General features: G+C 41.9%; 2 protein-coding genes across 2 annotated transcripts; one reads left to right on the forward strand and one right to left on the reverse strand.

Moving 5' to 3' along the window:
• Positions 1–346: 346 nt before the first annotated feature.
• Positions 347–1,924, forward strand: ankrd34c (ankyrin repeat domain 34C). The gene has a single exon (XM_034141968.1). It carries the CDS (start codon positions 347–349, stop codon positions 1,922–1,924), a length of 1,578 nt encoding a protein of 525 aa, XP_033997859.1.
• Positions 1,925–2,486: 562 nt separating this feature from the next.
• Positions 2,487–6,226, reverse strand: LOC117491866 (retinol dehydrogenase 11-like). The gene is made up of 7 exons (XM_034141969.1): positions 5,996–6,226; positions 5,083–5,223; positions 4,805–4,996; positions 4,562–4,723; positions 4,315–4,431; positions 4,032–4,236; positions 2,487–3,198 (listed from the first exon to the last, which is right to left on the reverse strand). Exons 1-7 carry the CDS (start codon positions 6,066–6,068, stop codon positions 3,102–3,104), a joined length of 987 nt encoding a protein of 328 aa, XP_033997860.1. The 5' UTR covers positions 6,069–6,226; the 3' UTR covers positions 2,487–3,101.
• Between the last annotated feature and the right edge of the window lie 11,432 nt (positions 6,227–17,658).

Genomic DNA, 17,658 nt, shown 5'->3' on the forward strand with positions numbered 1-17,658 from the left:
AGGTGCTGCTACCATGGTGTCTCCAGCATTGGCATGATTTTTGGCCATGATTAGTTTCACCTTTGTAAAAATATATGTTTTGCACATTATCATCATCTAAATTATTATATAAAAAATATATTTCCTATATCGAAAATATGTGACATTAAGTTATATTACAACCCTTGTGTTATAACAGACTGCCACCTGCTGGTAGTGATTATTTAGCAACAACATTAGAGAAACAAAAAATATGAGCCTCAATTTTAAAAGATCTTTGCAATGTATGCTGAACTTCTTTGTTGATTTATTCAAAGGTTTGTGAGCTGTAAGTGCAACATTGAGAAGACCTTTCATTGGCTGGGAGATGGCAGATATACTCGAGCTGCGGACAGATGGAAACTCTCTCCTGAAGGCGGTATGGCTCAGGCGCTTGCGACTAACTAGGCTCCTGTTGGAAGGAGGTGCATACATCAACGAGAGCAATGAACGTGGAGAGACGCCCCTCATGGTGGCCTGCATGTCCACACACAGTGACCAGCAGAGTGTGAGCAAGTCAAAGCTTCTGAAATATCTGCTGGACAACCAGGCAGACCCCAACATACAGGACAAAGCTGGCAGGACGGCTCTAATGCACGCCTGCATCAACAAAGCCGGGCACGAGGTGGTGGACCACCTGCTGAGCAATGGAGCAGATCCCAGTCTGGAGGACAGGAGCAAGGCCTCAGCGCTGGTCTATGCTATCAACGCAGGTGACAAGGCAACACTAAAGCTGCTCTTGGATGCATGCAAAGCTAAAGGCAAGGAGGTCATCATAATCACCACAGACAAATCCCCGTCTGGCACTCAAACTACCAAGCAGTACCTAAATGTCCCCCCATCACCAGAGCTGGATGAGAGGTCCTCCCTAGAGTACTGCACCTCTCCGTCTGACATTAATGTCACTGCATCTCCCACACCTGAGCAGGAGCAACAAAACACAGTCTTCAGTTTCCAAACCAAGTTAAAAACCTCTAGTTCTGCTTCAAAGCTAGCCAACGGGCCCACGTCTCCAACACGCCGGACTGCAAATCCCAAGCGTGCACGTTTGCCTCAGCTGAAGAGGCTGCAGTCAGAGCCTTGGGGGCTGATCGCTCCCTCAGTCCTGGCCGCAGCAGCTGCCGCCCAAGAGGAGAGCAAGAAAGCCAGCACTGATGAGGATGTTGTCGCAGGGGTGAACGGACTCTCTCTTAGTAAGAGGTCAGTTTTATCTCGACAGAGCAGTGTGGATGGGAAGGACAGCTTGTTCCCGCTGGTGGGCGAACAACCCTGCAAAATGACAACCTCGATATCAGTTCCTCCAACGTCCAAAGCATCATATGAGAGATCTGTAGGCCAGCACCAGCTGCTGGCCCGGCGCAGTACTGTGCCCACAGAGGAGAGCAGCAGCTGCAGCAGTCTGAGAGACACAATGCATAGAAGACATCTGGGGAACGACCACTATGACTCAGACTCACAGCTCTACTCAGGCTCTGCCATGTTAGACTCTCCGAAGATCCCAGGGGATCGAAGGAAACTAAACACTTCTCCACTAGCGATTCTGACCGGCTCCAGGGAATCTCTAGAGAGCAACACCAGCCCGTCCTCCCCCAGCGCAGCACGCAGGCGGGTACCTGGCTTCCTGGAGAGGAGAGGCTCAGGCACTCTGCTGCTGGACCACATCTCCCACACCAGGCCCGGACAACTGCCCCCTCTCAACATCAACCCCAACCCTCCCATTCCTGACATTGGGGCGAGTAGCAAGCCCTCCTCACCTCTGGCCACAGGGATTAGATCTATAGCTCCAGTAGCACCAAACACACCAAAGAGAGGCGGCCTCAAGTCCAAGAAGAAACTTGTGAGGAGGCACTCTATGCAAGTGGAGCAGATGAAGCAACTTTCTGATTTTGATGAGCAGGCTCATTAGTTAGTAGTGGTGTTAATGCAGCGCATATTGTTGTTGTAGAAATGTGAACACCATAAATTGTCAGGATGTACATCCATATGTTCAGCTGTGTAGACTCACAGCCATCTAGATGTTGAATAATGTATAATTTATTTAATATATATATATATATATATACATATACATATATATTGAAACTGAGCAATATAGATAGACTTCCTCCCTGTGTTAAACCCAACCTGAAGGATTATTATCTTTTGACACAGCATCTGCTGTATATGTATTACAGTTTTGAATGTAAATGCCAAGTAACGGTACTATTCCTCTGAACTAGCTCTCTTACAGAATAATGTACTGCGTAGGGAACATACAGGGTCCACTTGTAGCCAGCAGGCCACTTGGGTGCAAATTGTGCATATGTAATTAGCACCATTAATGGGCTTTCTTTTTAAAAGAAAATTGTGATGCACTTGTCTGAGATGTAGCTTTGAGTAAGATGAAATGTGACTGTTTGTAGCAAATTTGTACAAAGTGCCTTTCAGATAAATAAACCTAAAAAAAAGAAATGGACAGATACATTTAATGTATTAGGAGCATTTTTAATTCATGATGATGTAACCAAAATGTGTTTTATTTCAATATTGTTGGTCTCATATGGAACACTACAAAGAATATACGCGATGTGTATGAATGAAAAACATGCCTTAAGAAACAGGTACAACCATGGGCTATGTATAACAGCACTTTATTGCCCAGGAGAAAAAAGGTTGCTATTAACAGTGTTACAAACCTTCAAGCACACGTAATCCTTATATGATTAAATCAAGTAACATTAAATGACATTCAACCCCTCAGTCAACACAGACATTGTTGAATTTTGTCACTTTAAATGTCATTTCACGCTAATGGCAATCAAAACTAAAGATCATACAGCTTCCATGTTACTTAACTGTGAAGCATTGCTTCTGTTTAACTGAAATCCATAGTATTTTTGCAAGTAGGTTGTTGTAGATTCTGAATAAATGTCTATCTCTTGTGAATGCTGTCTGTTTACTTATTTGTCACGTTAAGTAGGAGCTCAGCTGATAGTGGCCACACAGATGCTCATTAGAGACAGCATCAGTCCGTCCTCAGGCCACTCGTTAGTCCTTTGGTACTATGAAGATGATGATGATGAGCATCATCGATGTCACCGTGATTATGTCCGGCTAACCATAGCCGCACTCAGATCCCACAGCTTCTTGGCAGCTTCATCATCCAGGCCCTGGGGGGCGGCGGTTTTAGGGGCGCAGTCACTGTAAACAGTGAACAATTCACTGTTAGACATGTGACTCGGTCCATTTCCACAATGCTGATTTACTCACGAGTAAAAATGCTCATGATGAATAACAATTGGTTTGTGGTAATTTGATTTATGGTTATTTAGTTTGGTATTATTCACTGACTTGATAATGGCCTTTAGTTGAGTCCCGTTTTTTTGACCGATCTTGGGTCCTTTTTTATACAACAATTATAATTTAAAATTACAACTGTGATGTAGTTTAAAGTGGTCACTAATTATGATCCGCCACTGCAGCCCCCACTCAGCTCTATGGATAATTTTAATCTATTTTAAATCAATCTCTTCTCTGCAGCAGGCAGATATTTTCTGTAAAAAAGCTCTGATAAGCACACTGTATTATACCTGGCCATCAACAAAAGCCAGATATTTCCCTCATGACTCAGTTGGAGAGCAAAAAAGAGCGTCAATTATCGGGTGGCAAGGAACATGAAACCCAAATGAATACCATTGTGTCTGCTTGATAAATAGATAATTGTTTGCTAGCACATTGGGCCCATCACTTATTTGCCAGTGTATCTTATAAAATAGAAGATAGCTGTAGCAGAAGACAACCACGACTGCATTTCCTATGTTGATTCAGAGTGTATTAAGCAGACATAAGCCAAAAGAATAGTTAATGACCCAACCTATGTTATAAACTTGGAGTATTCGCTACTGCTGTCGATGTCTCCTTTGTATGTTAAGTGTTAAAAATACTTAGTAGAACAATGAAGTTCCCCTTGAATCTTGTATTGAATGTGGCTGTCTCACTTCTAATAATGAAGCTACTGATTCACAATGACTGACCTGTAGTAGAGTCCACTTTCATTCTGCAGGCTTTCCTCCACAGCGCAGTAGATGGTGGTCTGAGCGCCTTCTGTTGGAGACTTGATGAAGAACATGAATGGTGCGAATACAACTTTCTTCCACAGGGGCATTTCGGGCCACATGTGTCGGCCGAGCTCTGTACGGATGACCCCAGGGTGTAGGCTGTAACTCGTTACTCCGGTCCCTGCAAAAAGACGTGTCATTCACACAATCTAGGAGTCTATTCAAAACTGTTTGGTGTACATTTAAAATATGTTAATACCTTTCAAATTGTTAGCCAGCTCCCTTGTAAAGAGGACATTAGCTAGTTTACTTTGAGAATAGCTTTTCCAAGGGTGGTATTTTTTCTCCAGATTTATGTCATCAAAATAGATTTGACCTGTTGAGTGAAAGCAGTATTCACAGAGGAATCAATTAATATAAAATATTAATGAAGGGACAACATTTTTGAGAGAATAAAAGTCTCTCTACATATCTTGAAGTGAACTAAAAGAAGAGAAAAGTGGCACCTTTTTCATGAGCTAAACTGGAGACATTGACAATGCGACTCGGGGACGACTTCTCCAGGAGATCCAACAGGCAGTTTGTTAAAAGGAAGTGGCCCAGGTGGTTCACACCAAACTGCATTTCAAAGCCATCTTCAGTCTTCCATTCTGGGCAGCTCATAATACCTAAAATAAAATAAAAAGTTAAGAAAGATGTGCAAATGTGTTATATCACACCATCAGAGGTGAGAAGTGATTTATATCTACCTGCATTATTGATGAGAACATCCAGCCTTTCTTCATTATCTAGAACGTCTTTGGCTAGTTGTCGCACCGACTCCAGAGACGCCAAGTCCAACTTTCTGACAACAACTTGGTCGTTTCCACTCCTCTTCATCACCTCTGCTGCAGCTTTATTGGCTCTGTCCATGTCTCTGCAGGCCAGAATGACTCTTGCGCCTGCAATGCAGCAGCAAATCTTGTTAGTTTTCAAATGAAATGAAATACTTAAATGCGACAACATAAAAACTGGATAAGCCACAAACCCCTTCTAGCCAGGTCTACAGCGGTTTCTTTGCCAATCCCAGTGTTGCCTCCGGTGATAAGGACGGTCTTTCCTTCCAGTGAGGCTTTACTGCGGCAAACTCCACCTGCCATCCATTTCTTCACACCAAAGAGTCCGACTCCTGTTGGAAAAGTTAGTTAAAATACGTCTCCATCATTGACAACTGACACTTCACTGATCTGCAGTTGTATTTATATATTCGCATATAAAAAAAGTTTTAAATAAAAAAATACTGGCACATATTTTGTCAATCAGTTAATGGTTTTCAAGCAAATACGCTAGAAATTGGCTCGAAAAAATGATTGAAGACACAATAATATACTGTTTTTTTATCACTGTAAATAGGGTTTCATCAGGAATGTCTTGTATGTACCTTAATTGCTGTAAAATAGGCTCAATATATGTGTCTATTCATACATCCCTTTATCATTATCATAGCTCACATCAGGGGACCATTTAGACAACAATAAAGGCATTAATCCATCATTCATTTGTATAACTAAAATGAAGGCTCACACCATTTACTTAAACCATGGGTTAGTAAATATGTAATGATTTTGTAGCTGTGGTCCTATGCAGCAATTACAGAAAAACAGAGCAAACTTTGGGACTTGTCAAACCATTTTCAAAAGCTATTTTAAATAGCGAAACTTTTAGCATTATAAACTTGTTGCAAACCACGTCAGTTCTCTAAGCATGCAATCACACATTTATTTTCATGAATTCAACCAATAAACACTTTCAGTTTTTGCAGGACCACCGTCTCTCAACTGAATCAATAAAGACTGCACTGTATATTACCAGGCATTAGCGTAAAGGTAGACTACGTGAGTGTACACACTAGAGTCGACTCTAAAAGATGTTAGTTGTTGTTTCTTCCGAAAAAGTATTACCTGTTACTGTGATCACAGCAATAGTTTTAGGATACTGGAAAACAAACGATTTTATCGCTGTAAAATTCTGCATTGTCGTGTTAATCCTGACCCTGTTATACACCTAAATTAAACCGTCTCCAATGTATTTCAGTTAAAACACGGTCCCTTTTGAATGAGCTACAAAATCCAGAAACGAGGGAAACATTTGCTGCAGATAAACAGCTACATAACAATGTCTTCCTGCAGGAAGTCCCGCCCACCGTCATCCTGTGGAATCCTATTGGTTCTTCATCTGTTATCTTTAAAGAAGATATTTTATACATTTAAAAAAATGGCGATACTACATTTAACAATTGACTAGCACTGTGTGTATTTTTTATAATAATAATAACAACAACAACAAAAAATGAAAAAGTAATGTTTTTATTATTATTATTACAACAACTATTAATTGGAACAGTTATAACAATACTATTATTGTTGTGTTTATTATTTAATATTGCTATTATTAATAATAATTAGAGTTTTGAAGATTGAGCAGAAGTTAAAATAATTATTTAAGGAATTACTTAATAAACAATATTTAAAACAATATGTTTTACATCTTTAAAGCACAAATTATGTTGCTTTCCTCATGACTTCACATTTTGGATCAAGAACTACAGAAAGCAGATTCACTGTGAATCTTTGTTTTGTTTCCTGTCTTTGAACCATATAAACTAATTCGTCAGGCACAATATGTATAGATGCTTTATTGTATTTCATTTAATAGTTTATTTGGCAGGGACAATGCACAGTGATGAACACTTATAACATTAAAACGTGTCAAGCATAACAGTGCCAGATTTAGCTTTGAGCTAATTTCCATCCGCAGTCCCTCACATAAAACGTTTAAGAAAATTACATTTTACAAACATAGCAAAAACAAAATACATGATATGCAAAAAGTGCAAAAGAGCAAGAGCAGCATACATAAGTATTTATGACATGGTAATACAATATAGCAGCAACGACATATAAAGTGCAAAAGAAGATACAAGAGCTACATAAAGTGCAAGAGGAGATATCCCTGTATAAAAGTGCATTTAGCGGTGATTGCACGTCTGTTTGTTTCTCAACCATTCTCTGAGTTGACCTTTAAAACGATTGAGAGTGGGACAATCCCGTATCTCAGTTGGGAGGCTATTCCACAATGAGCTGCCTTTAATGGAGAGGACATTTTGTCCAAAAGTGGTCCGTCTACGGTGGACCTCACAGTCTCCTCTGGTTTCTGACCTAGTGCAGTGTCCAGTGTGTTTTTTGTGGATGAATTCCCCTAAGGACATTTTTTTATAAATTATAACATTTATAAAAAAAACAGATACTTTTAAAAGACTTAAAATGGTCAAAACTTAAGATATTGTGTATTTCAATTATGGTACAGTAGTGGTATGACTTTGGCTTTCTGTCAAAAACCTGATAGCTCTCTTGTACAGCTGTTCTATTGGTTTCAGGTTTGTGGCACAAGCAAACGACCAGTTTGTAAAACAGTATTCAATGTGGGATAGAATCATACAGTGGAGGTATGACTTTGCAGCATTGACAGTTAAGAAAGGTCTGATTTGTTTAAAATGTTGCAAGTTGAATTTAATGGTATTGGAGACTTTCTTAATATGTTTCTTAAAAGTCAAGTTCGAATCCAATATGACTCCAAGATACTTGAAGTGGGAGACTAGTTCTTCTGCTCCGTTTAAAAACACGTTGGATCCTTCGATTTTGACTGGTCGTTTACTGAACATCATGCATACAGTTTTTTTTTACGTTTAACTGTAAGCAAATGTTGTTCAGCCAGTGTTGAACCTTGTCCAAAGCTTTTGAGAGACAAGATGAGATCATTTCAGTGTTCTTCCCGTGAACAAAGATGACCGCATCATCGGCATACATTTGCACATTCAACTCAGGACATACATTAGGCAAGTCATGTATGTACAGTGAAAACAGTAATGGTCCAATAATGGAACCTTGTGGCACCCCAACAGGGTTGACAAGGTAGGGTGATTTGGCACCGTTGACCAAAACACACTGTTTTCAGTTAGATAAGTAGGACTTAAACCAATGTCCAAAAACTGCCGAAAAATTGAAATGAGTCAGCTTTGTAAGGAGCACTTGGTGGTTAACCATGTCAAAAGCCTTCCTGAGATCAAGGAAGACAGCACCTACATATGGGCTTGTGTCCAACATACATTTAAAGGGCCCATGTCATGGCCATTTCCACTGATCATAATTACATTGTTGAGGTATACTAAAATAGATTTATACTGTGCAATTTTCCAAACTCACATTGGTTTCGCATACAGCATCTCTGTAAAGTATGTGTATTCAGCAGTATTCACTCTCTCCACTAAACGACTCGTTGGAGCTCTTGCCCCCCCCCCCCCTCCCTGTGAGCCTAGTGTGCTCCGATTGGTCAGCTCGGCCACTTTGTTCTGATTATTCAACCACCAGAGAGGCTCCGCCCATGTCTAACAGTGCTTTTTTCGGCTCGCTCTCGGAACATCAGTCTTATAATGGCGTCGGTACAGCCGTATATTTTATACGCTAACTAACCGAACTGTACCTACAACTGTTGTTATAGAAGAGTGTGACGGCCCCAGGGCCTTTGTGCAGGTGTGTTGCAGGTCTTACGATGGGGTGGAGCTGAAGAGGCTAATCAGCGCGATCACGGACACCTGGCCGGAGCCGAGGTGCTATTAAGCCCAGCTGCCCGGAGTCACACGGCGGCCCCTGTCTCAAAGCGGCTGCAGAAGGACGAACTCGGCGATCCTCTCCCCTCGACCACCTATCTCTGCATTTACCACAATAAATGTGCTGTGGTTTTGTAAACTCGTATATGTCTCCTTGTCTTTCCGTTGTGGCCTACGAGCCGGTCATAACAAAGAGTAAGTTATTTTTACCTGTAATAAACTACTACTGTTTGATGAGAAATCAAATCATGGTTTGCTATATATGAATGATATGTTATAGGAGCAAATAATTCAGGGAAGAAAGGATAGGCCTACTAAGTATTTCCATTCAACTTTATTTTTAGAAATGTACAAAATGAACATCAATATACATATATACACGGTATATCATCAATTCCTCCCCGTTGTCGGCATCTTGCCTATCGCAGCCGGGGCTTTTTAGGACCATGCATCAGTGTGGTAGTCCCGTCCCCGTCATGCATTGTCCGGCAGGATCTGGCTGGACGAAATCAAATGCAAATCACAAAATATTAGAGAAACTTAGTTGTTTTAGATTCGTTAGTAGTAGTTGTGGTAGGAGTGTGGATCTATCTAATCCATCTATCTATTCAACACAGTAAGCTTGCCAGCTAATATGCTAACCTAGCTTTCTTGTTTACTTTGGTAGCTAACACGATATGAACGCTAGCTCGGAGGAACGGCAACTATAATGTAGTGTAATAAAACTACTATGAACAAAAGCTAGTGGTTCATATTAGGCTAGCAATAACGTGTTTATAATTGCAATCTTATACAGGTAGTCTGCTACGTTCGGTCATTCATTGTAACTGGCATGAATACATTGTTTTCCGCTAGCATGTATAGCTAGCCTCGTTAGCTATACATGCAGTATGTACATGTACTGTCACAATGTACGGTAAATCACCCGGAGTATACTGTATGAGTATTCCGTGTGTGACTGCAGACATTCTCCTGCCATGACAAACATGTAAGGCTATCTGCTGACATTGTAGTAGATATATTTAAACGCTAGCAACGTTGTTAGCCCAGTAAGCTGGGCTTGTTTGGTGTAATAAAACCACTATGAACAAAAGCTAGTGATTCATATTAGGCTAGCAAGAACGTGTTTACAATTGCAATCTTATACGGGTAGTCTGCTACATTCATTGTAGCTGGCATAACAAAAATGTTTTCCCGAGCAAACCCATGTCTAGCTCCGTTGGTTAGCTCGGTAGCATACACGCTTGATTGATTGATTGAAAAGTTTATTAACAGCTTGTATATTGGGTACAGTACAGTACAGCTCAAAACATACAATTGTTAAGGGGATGCAGACCAGAGAAAGACTTTCGTCTTGTTTACATCAGGGTCCCCCATTTCCAATTCATCATATCATTTAAGACATATAAGACATATTTGACATACAGATGGCTTATTTACAATTTACATACAGGTGGTTTTTTACATACAGATGGCTTATTTACAATTTTCATTTTAGATTTCGTTCTAATACATCCTAACCGGACATTTAAGACATACCAAGTCTACAGATATACAGTTAGTAACAGAGTCTAAAATGCGAGTATATACATAGATGGGGGGGGGGAAGCTGTCCATTGTACGACAGGTTGAGATTTGTACCATTACCGGGGCCAGTTTTGCAATGCTTTCCCCCGAAGGTGCTCTTTAAGAGAGGTTTTGAAGGTAAGTATAGTTTTACTTTCCTTTACAGTTGTGGGAAGAGCGTTCCACCTTGATGTGGCATAATTGCGAAACGTGTATTCCCCTTTTTTTGTGCCAAATCTGGGTTTTACATGATTTGTGGAGCTCCCTCTGGTGTTATGATCATGGTATTCCTTGACCTTTGGGAAGAATTTTGACATGTACATGGGTACCATAGAGGTGTAGTGGATCTTGTAGACCAGGCCCATTGCAAGTAGCTGTACTCTGTCGTCTACTCTAAGCCATCCTAGGTTGTCAAAGTGGGCAGAGGTGAGGTGGGTTCTAGATGAAAGGTCAAGCAGTAGTCTGACCAGTTTATTTTGCGATGTTTGAAGTTTTATTTTTAGCGCCTTGGAGGTGCTATGGTACCATGACGTGCAAGCATAGTCATAGTACCCTTGAATGAGTGCTCCTGCCAGAGTTTTCAGGGTGTTTTTGTTTACCAGAGAGGAGATCCGGTATAGGAATCTAGTTCTTTGATTGACTTTTTTTATTACATTGGATGCCATTTTGTCACAGGAGAGGTTTGCCTCAAGAATAGATCCTAGGTATGTAATTTCCTTCTTACTTGTGACAATAATGTCACCCACTGCAACTGAGAAGTCGTCGGATTTGCTGAGATTATGTTTCGAACCGAAGAGAATGGACTCTGTTTTACCCAGGTGTAATGATAATTTATTATCGGCGAGCCAGGTGCAGATTCTGCCGAGCTCGGAGCTGAGGGTTTTTTCAACCTGCAATCTGCTCCTGTCAGAGACCAGCAGGGCTGAGTCGTCCGCGAACAGGAACAAGTTGCAGTCACATGCTGATGACATGTCATTTGCATAAATTAGGAACAGTAACGGACCTAATATGCTTCCTTGTGGAACACCACAGCTCACTGGGAGGGGGGGGGACAGAGTACCGTTTACCTCCACCATCTGTTCTCTCCCCTCCAGGTAGGATTGCATCCAGCTCACCGATAGTTTATCAAAACCAATTGCTTTTAGCTTGTCAATCAGAATGGGGTGATTGACAGTGTCGAAAGCCTTTTGTAGGTCCAGCATCACCATGCCGCAGTATTTACCCTCGTCCACCTCTTGTTTGATGTGGTCGTTCAAATAAAGAAGGCATGTGTCAGTGGAGTGGGATGTTCTAAAGCCAGATTGAAATTCATAGATTAGTTTCTTTTCTGCGAGGTACTTTTCGACCTGTTCATATACTATTTTTTCCATGACTTTCGAGATGGAGGTAAGTATAGAAACAGGGCGGTAGTTGCCTGGGTCCAATTTGCTGCCCTTTTTGTGCAGGGGGGTTACTCTTGCAATTTTGAAGTCTTTGGGTACTTTTCCCTGTTTTATGGAGAGGTTAATTATGTGAGCTATGACTGGTGAGATGGCGGTTGCTGTGTCTCTGAGGAATTTGGAGGGGATATTGTCGTGGCCAGTGGCCTTGTTAGGTTTGAGGGCGCTCAGTTTAATGAGTACCTCTGCTGTTGTTACCCTTGCTAGACTGAAATCATCTTTGCGTACCCCTAGGTTTTTGTAGTAGGTCATGATGTGATCTACTCCAAAAAGCCCTGAGTGGGAGGGTAATTTATTTACAAGAGTTGTGGCTATGTTTGTGAAAAAAAATGTTCAAGTACTTGGCCACATCCAGTTTGTCTGTGATGAGCCTGTTATCTGTCTTTATGTTTACGTTTGAAAATCTCGTTTTGAGTTTTTTACTGCAGCCAAGCTGGTTATTGAGTAATTTCCAAAGTTCACGGGGTTTATTTTTGTTTTCCTCAGTTTTGTCATTGATGAAATTCTTTTTGGCAGTTTTGATCATGGAGCTTACGTCATTTCTTAGTCTGTTTCTTTCAATTTTTAGTTCAGTCACGTGGGCCTGGAGTTCACTGCTCGTGCTTTTGGAAAGCATTGACTGACTTTTATGAAACTCAGAGCATTTTTTGTCTCTGGTTTTCATGGCGGTCAGTATGCCGGAGTGCATCCACGGCTCAGCGCGATTTTTTACCCTGGTTGTTCTTAGGGGGGCCAAATCATTGAGTATTGCAGAGAATTTGTTTTTGAAACCAAGCCATGTTTCTTCAACTTGTGTACCACTGAGCTCATCTGACCAGTCCAGGCTCTCCAGTTCTAGGTTAAAGGCCTCGCTAGAGTAGTTTTTGAGGTCTCTAGATATGACTGTTTTGTGACAGCCGGCCTTTTGTTTTAGCTTTTTGCGGGTACAGAATATCATATAATGATCACTTAAACCGCATGCTATAACCCCTTTACTGGAGATCCTGGACCTGTCAGAGGTCAGAATCAGATCAATGGTAGTTTGTGTTGTTTCACATACCCGGGTGGGTTGGGTGATTAGCTGGCTGAAGCCGTGCAGATCACAAATCCTACTGAAGGACTTGAAGACGGACGTGTCTTTACGTTGCATATCCGTGTTCCAGTCTCCAATAATAATTGTCTCTACATCCCCCACATCAGCCAAACACCCATCTAATGTATCATAAAAGTCACTCTGTTCCGGTGGTCTATAGATTGTCCCGACTATTACAGATTTAGCATTGTCAAAAAGAATTTCAACCCACACAGATTCAATATTTTCATGATGCAGGTCAGTACGGTTTTTGAAATTGGTGTCTTTATGTATGTACATGCAGACACCACCTCCATTCACGTTCCTGTCCCTTCTCACTACAAGATAATCTTCAATTTCAATCTCTGAATCTGTAATGGAATTGTCCAATTTGGTCTCAGAAAAGCATAATATGCTTGCCTTACCGTTCATGAACAGTTGCCTGAGTTCAGCCAGTTTGTGTCTCAGGCTGTTAGTGTTCAGATGAAAAATATGTAGTCCATTTTTGTTGTTTAAATGCATAATGTCGTCAGCTTGAAGATATTTGTCTTTGTCCGTTACAGCAAACGGCTTGCGGCCTGCCGTGGTGCTTGGAGCGGTGGGGTGGTGGGGGGAGGGAGGCTCCGTTGTAGCTTTAGCCGTCGATATGCTAGCAGGGTGGCTAACAACATGGTGGATATTTGTTCCCTCGGATCTCGGTTCTCTTCCTCTCGTCACTGCCTCATGCGTGTCTGTCTGCCGAGGCGTCCCCGGGGGAATGTCGAAGTCTCCGTTGATTCCTCGGTCTCCGCTGTCTCCATGGTCTCTGTTGTCGTCGCGTAGTTGTTGCTGTAGCGGAAGAGATGCTAGTTGTGATGCTAGTTGTGATGCTAGCTCCTCGAGCCTGCAGGAATGGCTTCTTGTCTGCACCGGGCCCGGATTCAGATGGATGTCTCCCGCTAACAATAAGACCAAGACGATCATACTTCTTCGGTCTAGTTTGCCTGACGGGGGTAAGTACTTTCGCGTCGGGTTTGCAGTTAATAATGCATGAATGCTTGCACTTCCAAAAGCGAGGTGTTTCCTTTCCCAGCCGTTGAGAAGGTAAAAGTCATTGTGGTTCATTTTATCCCTGCTTTCACTACTCTCCTTCTCTAAGTGATGTTGCCTCATTGATGAGTTGAGGTAGGAGTCCATAATCCATATTGTCAGGAGGATGAAATATGTAAAAAATCGTGAGGAATAACCTCCAAAGCGGGAGCTCTCGAAAATGCGACCACTCATAGCGAAACCGGAAGCAACCCTTTCTACGCCAGCATACACGCTACGCCAGCTATAATGTAATTACGTTTCGCGACTGACCGTACGGCAAATCACCCGGAGTATACTGTCTATGAGTATTTCGTGTGTGAATGCAGACATTCTCCTGCTATGAGATACATGTATGTAAGGCCATCTGCTGATATTAGAGTTGATATATGGAAACGCTAGCAGCTTAGTTAGCACAGTTAGCACTGTGTCAATGGCTTAGCAGTCCGACACAGTTTACACATTTAAACAGTCTTGTTTGATAAATACACAAATAACAATGCAAACTTACAGGTTGTGTATCCGAATCTTCCCCTGCTCCAAACGGTCCAAACAAACTAGGAATAGCATCGTCCTTCAGTTTCAAATGCTGTGCATATCCGGCCTCAAACTGGGCAATGTTTTGGAAGCTTTCGTCTGTGAAATGCTGCACACACAGTAACGTTCTTCGAACCTCTGAAGGAACAGTGTTAAAAAGACATTTCAACCACTGACTTCGTCATGGTTCTTCCGTCGGTAGGACAAACAGCTCAGATTTCTCCTCACATTTCAGGAAACAGGTCCTTGGCATTGGCATGACTGGATCGATTGTGAACTGAACCAGAGCTTCCAACAGTAAATGTTAGGCTGGCAGAGGGTGCGGCCAGCGCCGCTGGGTGTGGCCATAGCTCTTCCGGATTGGTCCATTTTGTTCCGTTTAACAGTGACGTATCTCCAACGAGGCGTTTTGGGGAGGTATTTTCTGTGTTAGAGTTTTACTCGCTACAGGGTGTACTTTGAGGGTTTTGACTCTGCACACCGTTTACATGCATAAAAACCTTCATAACACACAAGGGGACGGGTAATAACCGGAAAAGCATAACATGGGCCCTTTAATCTTTTCCACAAAGACACAGTTAGCTACGGAGCCCTGGAGGGTTCATCGAGAGAAAAATAAATAAAACGAGGCCACGTTTTATTAATTTGTGCGCACGAGATGTAATTCGTGGCCTCAATTTAAATCAAACGAGGCCACGCTTTATTAATTTGTGCGCACAATATACTTTCTTGTTCGCACAAGATACTTTCTTATGGTTAGACACATCGAGCTGCCCGATTATTACGCCATATTATTAGTTTTATGAAGAAGATGTCCGGTCGCCAGGGTGTGTGTGTGTGTGTATGTGTATGTTTGTGTGTGTGTATGTGTGGGCATTTGTTTTCAGAATATATTATGATAGTGGCATTCGTTCCGGTGCACTCCGACAGCATTTAAAATTAGCACTAGCCTACATCGAGATTAAGCGAACTTCTTTCACTTGGGAATACACATATGGAGTTAGCCAGATGTGTGTAAATGACTGTTCATGGTACTTTGAAAACAAATGCCAGTGTCGGACACACAAATACACCGAACACACACATCATAGAGCATTTCACGTTTCCATAGCAACAACTTCCTGTCAACAGCGTAAACTCGCCTTCAAAATAAAAGCATCTAAATAAAACAGGAAGTTAACCTAAATTACATTTAAGACATATACAACTGCAACGAAAGTAACAAAAACAATGTCATATCCTTTTCAGTTTCACAGAACACAAATTGGGTTATTTACACATCATGCGCCCTGGTGACCGGACATCTCCTTCATAAAACGAGTAATAGGGGGAATAATCGGGCAGTTCGATGTGTGTAGAGGTGTGTGTGTGTGGCTAAAACGTAGCAGCCTCGATCTCTATTCAGCTGTTCTGAAGGTAAACACAGTGAAGGCGCTGCGTAAAAGACACAGCTCTCTGTGCGCAGATAGGAGATACTGTGAGAGTCACGGACATGAATTCATAGATCAAGGCAGACTGGTTCACAGACTCTCCTGTTTTGCGAATCCGGTGCTTAAACAAATAGCTCTACACCTCTGGCCGAAATGTCCTTAAAATGAAGCCAGAGTTTGAAATATATCTCAAATAATGTATGCACTGTCATTTCCCCACATAAACATAACAGTCTGCAATGAAACGGTTGTCTCCTGTGCGCTCCACTTCCTACTTGGCGCACCGGTAACTTTCTCGTGCGAACGAGAAAGTATCTTGAGGCCACGAATTACATCTCGTGCGCACAAATTAATAAAGCGTGGCCTCGTTTTATTTAAATTGAGGCCACGAATTACATCTCGTGCGCACGAATTAATATCTCTCTATGAACCCTCCAGGGCTCCGTAGTTAGCTGTCTCAGTGGAGTGGTGAGCATGAAAACCAAACTGCATTGGCTGGAGTGGAGCGAAACCTTTAAATGTTTGGTGATTAGTTTTGACACCCATTTCTCAGCTATCTAAAGGTCCTTACACACCAAAACTGACACCAAAGAGCATCGGCTCACGTCACCTCACGTCTCCTGCGTCTTGGCCATGTTTCGCACTGGAACACACCGCAAAGACTTCAGCCGACGGCCAAGTTGCACGTACGAACTGCGCATGCGTGAGTGGCAATAACTCTCCTTACCAGCAGGCGTCGGTAGTGTGTATTCGTCATTCAAAAGAGGCAACAACCGGAAGACAGACTGCGTGATACACCGAGAGAAGAAGAACAGACTGCGTGATATAAACAAACAACAAATAGCGTGTGCGTTCCATTTTCACTCTACAACGAGAAGCTCGTGGGGCTCTCCCGAACCTGTGTCGAGAGCTAGAGTTATATATCTCAGATTTGCCTTCTTAATAGTTTGTTTGTGTCCCTCACTTCCGTTTCGCTTCTCATGCACTGATTCGCTAAACTGAACAGCCAATCAGAGTGAATTCTTTGGCCGACAGCCTACCGATTCAAACATGTCGAATCGGCAGCGGAAGGTGTCGGCACGGCCGAAAAGACACGACGGTGCAGTACACACCAATCTGAGTAGGGCGACACGACGCTCATCGACGGCCCGACATCTATCGACGCCGAAAATCGGCTCGGTGTGTAAGGACCTTTATCCCCAGATTTAAATATCGGTGTCACCGTGGCCACCTTTCCAGGATGATGGAACTTCCCTTGTGCTGATAGATTGATTCACTAGCATAGTAATTGGTTTTATTAGACCGTCGATATGTGTTTTTATAAAGTTGGTGTCTAAATCATCTGCATCCCTAGCCTTAGAACCTCTTATCCCTGAGATTATATTTTTTACCTAAGTAAGTATTCCCCTTACTGTCGATTGATTTGACAGTGATATCTGCACTACTCATCAACTAAAAAACACCAGATTATCCTTGTTAATTACACAACATTGATTGGTTTAAATTGTGTGCAATGCTTTTGTATTTTTCCCCTTCGATTCGGAGAAACAAATATTTTTTCGGAGTTTAGGATGGCAGAAGACACTACACTACCCAGAATCCCCAGCTATCGTTTAGGACTACACCATGTGCTCTGTTTGACAAACCCCGTGATTAGTTCTCAAGCTCTGTGATTGGTTGACCTCCAACTGCATTCCATATGAAAAAAAACGTTTCGTAAAAGATAAAATCATACTTTATTCAGCAGTGCTTGCTTTACTCTTTGAAAGTCATCACATGAATGCATTGTAATAAATGGTTCGGCTGCATTAAATATTACACATCTGTCGTAGTTCTTTATTTATCTACAGAGATCGGGCTCAGAATA

The sequence above is a fragment of the Trematomus bernacchii genome, unplaced genomic scaffold, assembly GCF_902827165.1.
Source record: "Trematomus bernacchii unplaced genomic scaffold, fTreBer1.1, whole genome shotgun sequence".
NCBI classification, from domain to species: Eukaryota; Metazoa; Chordata; class Actinopteri; order Perciformes; family Nototheniidae; genus Trematomus; species Trematomus bernacchii.

Excerpts from the sequence above, each read along its gene's own strand:
- LOC117491866 (XM_034141969.1), bottom strand. The coding sequence starts at position 6,068 with ATGCAGAATTTTACAGCGATAAAATCGTTTGTTTTCCAGTATCCTAAA. Across the intron at positions 5,224-5,995 it reads TGCTGTGATCACAGTAACAG|GAGTCGGACTCTTTGGTGTG; the intron begins GTAATACTTTTT and ends CTTTTCCAACAG. Across the intron at positions 4,997-5,082 it reads TGTAGACCTGGCTAGAAGGG|GCGCAAGAGTCATTCTGGCC; the intron begins GTTTGTGGCTTA and ends GCTGCATTGCAG.
- ankrd34c (XM_034141968.1), top strand. The coding sequence starts at position 347 with ATGGCAGATATACTCGAGCTGCGGACAGATGGAAACTCTCTCCTGAAG.